This window comes from Trichogramma pretiosum, unplaced genomic scaffold, assembly GCF_000599845.2.
Source record: "Trichogramma pretiosum strain Unisexual culture from Peru unplaced genomic scaffold, Tpre_2.0 scaffold16, whole genome shotgun sequence".
Lineage (NCBI taxonomy): Eukaryota > Metazoa > Arthropoda > Insecta > Hymenoptera > Trichogrammatidae > Trichogramma > Trichogramma pretiosum.
This window is the reverse complement of record NW_019641647.1, coordinates 613,016-619,114: the sequence shown is the minus strand read 5'-3', so window position 1 is coordinate 619,114 and position 6,099 is coordinate 613,016. Positions and strand designations below refer to the sequence as shown.

Genomic DNA, 6,099 nt, shown 5'->3' with positions numbered 1-6,099 from the left:
CGATTATTAAATATCTCATCTTCCATTTGAGATTACTTCATGGACTAATTGATTGAGCCTGTTCTGTTGTAAACAAATAAACATGGGATTCAGTATCAATATCAATGGATTTTCATCCAATAACGAAAGAATTTGTTAAAATTGATTGAATAATACTAATGTTATGAATTATTTGAAAAAATTTGATTGTCAAGTCAAAAAAATTATTCTATGCATAATCCTCTCTTAAATAATATTAAAATAGTGAATAATCTTCCAAACGAAAATTAAAAATTTCATATCTTAATCTTTGAAAAATCAAAAGATAAGTAAAATAAATGTTCACTGAATCATTATCATCAAATTTTTGTGCACAATGATAATTATAGTAAATTACAACTATCATAGACTTTATTAAGAAGTAATAATATGGACTGTACAATCTTGCACTATGCATTATGAAAGAAGACACTAAGGCATTGAAGAGTTTAAATTCAAATTTGTTGATTATGTTAAAACATTTTTTACGTATATAGTATGAAAAGCAGTGTATACTATTCTCATTTGAGAATAGAACGGGCATGTATATCATATTATGGCTTAATTGATTTTGCAAAATTTTTTCAAATAGATACAAGTTATCTACTTTACTCATACTTTTGTTAAGTTATAATAGTATATTCGAAAACTTTGGAAAATATTTGTTAGCATTGATAACTATCATTTAAACATAGTATAGTTAATTAGTTCAATTCAATTGCAGCGTAACACTGATGATCTTTAATATTATTAATATTATATTGTTCGTCAAATTTATTTGCATTTTTCAAATTTTTTCAATTTTGAAAAGTTTTATTTATAACATATTCAAAAATATCAAATATCATAATTCAAAATATAGTCATGTAACTAGGATAAAGTGCATGAGAATAAAGCACTTTCAGTGATAAAAACAAAATTAAAAGCCAATTTAGTACATAAATGTGACAACAAATATTTACTATTTTTATTTTTCATTATTTTTCATTGTTAGCTATGGTCAAGTGAAAGAGTGTTGGAAAAACATTTCATTTTTAGCTCAAGTCAACTTCACAAATAATAAGCGGTACAAGCATGATATTTAGTGCCAATCAATCCACCAGAGATAGGACCAATCAGTATGATTCACAATAATTATTTCATTAGATTAAAGAGTATAATACATGAGATAATCTTTTTTTAATATAAGATAATCAACAATTAATATTCAAAAGTCTAGTCACGTCTATAAAAATAAGTGAAAATATTTTATGGTAAACTGTACAACTGTTTGCAACAAAACTTTTCTTGAAAAATATTTTAGTTGTTTTTGATGAACTTCATGTGAGTAAAACGATTGGTGCGTCAGATATATCACAATTGTTCCTCATTCAAAGTGATGAATCAAATTCTTCACAGAAATATTTTTCAAGATACGTCAAAGAATACCAATGAATATTGATAAAAAATGTATTATATCAAAGTTATATAAAACTTCTATTGCTTGCAACTAATAGGTATTCATACATTACACAGTTCAAAAAAATTATTAATGCTTCCAAATACTTATATCACAATATATCAACTCATTACTTTATTCATTATTATTGTATAGTGTATGGCAAATGCTGTTCCATAATTTCATATTAAAATAATTTTTTTTTCGGTCTTACACACCCACATTAATTATTTTCACTTGCTTAACAGTTTGCATAAGAAAGTTTTTTTATTATTATTCATGTATATCTCTTCAATACAGAGAATTTGAGTCGAGTAATAAATATCGGTAAAGGTGAAGTTATCTTTAGTGGTAGTGGCATGAGTGTTTTTTTCTTTTTCTATCTGTTCTTAGCTTAGAAACCATGGACCTTCAGTTGGTCAGGTTTCGCCAGACCAGATTTAGTGAGCCACTGACATATGTTTTCTCTTTGATCCCCCTGCAGCTGCAGCACCTCCCCGTACTCTGGGTGCTCTATTACAGTCCCATTGCAGGCAAACTCCTGTAAAGAAATTTGAAATTACAATATATTGAAACAAAAATAAAATAAAAAGAAAATAAGATAAAGAATTTTAAACTAATGTGTAATCGTAAAGTGAGAAAATAATTTGTAAACAGAATATGAAAAAACAGACTTGATATATTCAAGACAAGAACACAAGGTCGCATCTAAATATAGTTTGATCAAGATCATCTGATCTGTAGCAAACAGCATTATTGTTTTTGCAATGAGGGAAAAGTATAAAAAAGATAAAAACAGTAAAAAGATACAAAGGTATTAACCAAGTAGAAATAATGTTAGTTAAATTGTAAATGCAAAGTTAAGTTCATGTGCAAGGTTGCAAATTTGTACTATCATCTGACAATGGATACATCATGCAATATCGTTTGCCAAGCGGCAACATTTAATTGACGTTTGAAAATAATATCAAACAGTAAAAAAATTGCTTCAAGTTTCAATTTTTCAAGTCAATTCATTGTTAAAAATCATAAATAATATTGTTTAAATGTAAAAGTACTGACCTTTTTACATGCTCGAACAATTTTTTTCAAGTCATATTCAGACGAGAGTCCCTGAACGGTAGTCAAGGTCTTGCGACCATTCCGTTGCTGGATCCTTATGTGTACGAGACCGTCTTGGACATCGTCATCGGAACCCTTGATTGCATCTGCAAAGGGGTCTGAAAAAGATAAAAGGAGGAGCGTGAGTCATTGCTCGCATAAGAGGACGCTGTACATTTCTCTGGACATTTGGCGCCGAGAGTACGTGCGTGCTTCGCACTCAGGAGCTATGTAAAATAACGGTCACTGATGACGGCAGCGACTGTACGCGTATACAACGATGAGGATGGCTGACCAATTTCTGCTGCCACGCGCAAGTAGGGCCAAGTTCAGCGCGCGGAAAAGGGAGCGGAGCGCTCGTGGCCCGTGAGACCAAGGGCTCGTTGGTCGACGTGACATTGACGCGTTCTATCTAGGGGACGATGTAGGACGATTGTCAGGCCAAGGCTCGACAGACAGAAAATACGAGATATCGCAAGTGTTGGAGAAAAGACAACCGCCATTTTGTCGTGCAGCGTGATGATGATGAAGTGAGAGCGCGCGCGCCGGGACGTTTTCGATATGTACCGTGAGAGAGACTGACGTCGACAATACGACGATAGAACAACGTTTCCAAGGGCAGACGGCCAACTAGAAATGCATCAACATGGCTGCACACCGATATGTTATTTAATTTTTAAATGGACTTACCGAATGTGTTAAGATTCTGGATGGACATACGACAAACAAAAAGTTTCCCTCGCTTGATATACGCTGCTGATCGCAGGAGAGTCGGTTGGTTATGTGCGCGTCAAGTTGGACTCGAACTCGCACAAGATTCTAGTTGCTTCGCAGAAAGATTTCTTTCACAAAGCAGGTGCTGGTGAGCTTATTAATTTGCAGATGCAAGACACAAACAACGCGTGATATCACTCTGGGGTTTGCTGCTGATGCTGCTGCTGCTTTGAGGATGGTGATGATATTTCCTCGCGTGTGTAGTGTGTATACCTTTAGCTATATATGCGTGCGCAACTTTATGTCGAAAGCCAGTCGACGACACAGCAGCAGCGCGTGGAGGGGGCGACGTGAGCTAGGTAAACCTCGACGATTTTACTCTCTTCGTCTGCGACGACGCGGCAGATCGAAAAGCCAAAAGGAGGAGAAAATATGAGAAAGAGAGAGAAATGTGCGGAGAGAGGAGCTCAGAGAGGTGTGTCGTGTGTCTGATTCTTCTATACGGTTGAACTTGCCTGGTTTAGGGTTTAGCCACGATCGGCGCGTCAGAGGCCGCCTATCTCTGTTATAACTTAATAACTGACACGAAAGCAGTATATTCCGTTAAATGGAAAGTATGCCTACATCTTTTTAGATTTTCGACCGTCATTCCGGATGTAAATTAAAAAAAGACGTGTATCAAGTCATGTCTCATGTGGGGCCTCGTGAAAAAATTTTATGAATAATAATAGTATGGCTGATCTGTTCCTGAAAATAAATTTTAAAGTTCAGATTTTCGCATGTCAAGTTTGACTTTGGCCATTGTTTATTATGAATGCTGCAGGAAATACCTTAAAAAATTATCCTCGAATTTTCAGTATTTTTGCTAATAACCGTTGTCCTTTTGAAATAACAACTCTTGTACAAAAAAAAAACACAAGATGAAAATGACGCGTGACGCACAAGATGAACATTTTTTCGCGAGTCGTGGAACTTTTTCTTTTAAAATTTATTTATATTCACGTTTCAGGTATTTTTCGATAAAAACTTTGTCTTATTGTTAGAAATTCGAAGACTGTTTCTTAATTGATACCGTCGTTTGATGATGGTAAATATTTATCATTTTTTCATTCAATTTTTCTGTTCTAAAATCTACATGTAGTTTGAACAATTAAAGTATCATTGTCAGATTTCAAATAAAATCAGCCCTCAGTTTATTCGCTTCAATGGAGTTTGCGCAAGTAAAAACATTCTGTATATCAGTATGGACTGCTTGTCATTCGTAAGCAGACTACGTGCAGTCTTCGCATATTTCTGTAGCGTGCAACTCCTGTCAACCCGCCATATCCAGCATTTGATTTTACAATTTTAAATTAACGACAGTACTTGGCGAAAAAAAGCTGTTATTATTTTACAAAGTTCGAATTTCACAGCTATCATATACAATGAGTCAGAGTAGCAAAAAACCGAAAGTTGTTGTTTTTGATCTAGGTTAGTATAATTTTGTCATTAATGTTAAAACTGTTGATAGAACAGATTTATCGTTAATGTAAAAATCTATAAACTAAAAGTATTTGCTCATTTACAGATTATACTTTATGGCCATTTTGGGTAGATACACATGTTACACCACCTTTTAAAAAAACGTGAGTATCGTAAATGACATTATCTCCAAATGTACCTAAATAAGATCTAATTAGAAAGTACTCGCAAATTGTGGGTCAGGTTGGCTTTTTTCTAGAGGTTTGAGTTTTAAGTTTTGAGCCAACCCGAACCGACCATACCTGAGCCTGACAGGTCGAGTTGCAACTTCGGGTTATCCGATTTTTCAGGTACATCCCTTATCTATTACCTTCAATCTATTTATGTATGTAAATGTATTTTTTACAGATCAAATAAAATTGTTGACACCCAGGGGCAAACAGTCAAACATTACCCTGATTCGCCAGGTATATTAAAAAAATTACATGAGGATGGTTATGAAATTGGAATTGCCTCTAGGACATCAGAAACTAAGGGGGCCAACCAATTGCTTGAATTATTTGGATGGAACAAGTATATAAAATATAAAGAAATTTACCCAGGAACTAAAACAACTCATTTTTCAAAGTAAGCAAACATATTTTAAGGTGATGCCGAAGCCCCGATTTTGACCGACCGAGCATTAAAAGTGTAAATTTACCGTTTTCCGAAAAATGGCTCTGTGGAGCCCTCCGTATTGATTCTGGGAACAACTGTGCCAAATTTCATTCCATTTCATTCAATAGTTTTTCCGGAAAACGGAATCAAAATTTTTGATTTAGGTTTTCAGTTTTAAAAATTTCAATCTAATTTTCCGGAAAAACCGCTGAATGAAATGGAAAGAAATTTAGGACAGATGTTCACAGCATCTATACGGCGGGCTCCACAGAGCCGTTTCTGGAAAATCAGTCTAGTATAAAAGTTATTGAAATTTTTACTTATTATGCTCGGTCGGTCAAAATAGGGGCTTCGGCATCACCATAATTTTCTAAATTCAAGTATATATACAATTTATATATAAATTACAATGATCCTTTGACATAAAATATTTAATTTTCAGAATCAAGAAAGCTTCAGGAGTTGATTACAAAGACATGATATTCTTTGATGATGAACAGAGAAATATCACAGATCTCACGAAATTAGGTGTTTTATCAATCCTAGTTCGTGATGGAGTTACACATAAAGTGATACAAGATGCCCTCACACAATTTGCTAGTTGATAATAACTGACTACAAAATTAGCTAATTATGTATATTATTTTACTGTAAATAAAAATATTAATAATCTTTTTTTAACAAATAGTAACAAATAAAAAAATCATGTT

The 6,099-nt window shown here is 33.6% G+C and overlaps 2 protein-coding genes across 3 annotated transcripts; one reads left to right on the top strand and one right to left on the bottom strand.

Moving 5' to 3' along the window:
* Positions 1-948: 948 nt before the first annotated feature.
* Positions 949-3,511, bottom strand: LOC106659359 (eukaryotic translation initiation factor eIF1). The gene is made up of 3 exons (XM_014381880.2): positions 3,248-3,511; positions 2,519-2,676; positions 949-1,997 (listed from the first exon to the last, which is right to left on the bottom strand). The coding sequence occupies exons 1-3, from the start codon at positions 3,273-3,275 to the stop codon at positions 1,851-1,853; spliced, it is 333 nt and encodes a 110-aa protein (XP_014237366.1). The 5' UTR covers positions 3,276-3,511; the 3' UTR covers positions 949-1,850.
* A 285-nt stretch (positions 3,512-3,796) lies between these two features.
* LOC106659358 (magnesium-dependent phosphatase 1-like) lies at positions 3,797-6,096 on the top strand. 2 transcript variants are annotated; one of them, XM_014381879.2, is made up of 5 exons: positions 3,797-4,358; positions 4,440-4,741; positions 4,839-4,896; positions 5,141-5,359; positions 5,832-6,096. In XM_014381879.2, exons 2-5 carry the CDS (start codon positions 4,696-4,698, stop codon positions 5,992-5,994), a joined length of 486 nt encoding a protein of 161 aa, XP_014237365.1. In that variant the 5' UTR covers positions 3,797-4,358; positions 4,440-4,695; the 3' UTR covers positions 5,995-6,096. The 2 variants fall into 2 exon arrangements, with proteins under 2 accessions (XP_014237365.1, XP_023315647.1); XM_023459879.1 differs by having other exon boundaries at positions 4,428-4,741.
* Positions 6,097-6,099: the final 3 nt, after the last annotated feature.

What these genes read in the sequence shown, in the direction of transcription:
- LOC106659358 (XM_014381879.2), top strand. Translation starts at nt 4,696, where the DNA reads ATGAGTCAGAGTAGCAAAAAACCGAAAGTTGTTGTTTTTGATCTAG. An exon ending in AGTTGTTGTTTTTGATCTAG is followed by an intron (nt 4,742 to 4,838) that starts GTTAGTATAATT and finishes GCTCATTTACAG; the next exon opens with ATTATACTTTATGGCCATTT. An exon ending in AAAACAACTCATTTTTCAAA is followed by an intron (nt 5,360 to 5,831) that starts GTAAGCAAACAT and finishes TTTAATTTTCAG; the next exon opens with AATCAAGAAAGCTTCAGGAG.
- LOC106659359 (XM_014381880.2), bottom strand. Translation starts at nt 3,275, where the DNA reads ATGTCCATCCAGAATCTTAACACATTCG. An exon ending in CCAGAATCTTAACACATTCG is followed by an intron (nt 2,677 to 3,247) that starts GTAAGTCCATTT and finishes TATCTTTTTCAG; the next exon opens with ACCCCTTTGCAGATGCAATC. An exon ending in TTGTTCGAGCATGTAAAAAG is followed by an intron (nt 1,998 to 2,518) that starts GTCAGTACTTTT and finishes ATTTCTTTACAG; the next exon opens with GAGTTTGCCTGCAATGGGAC.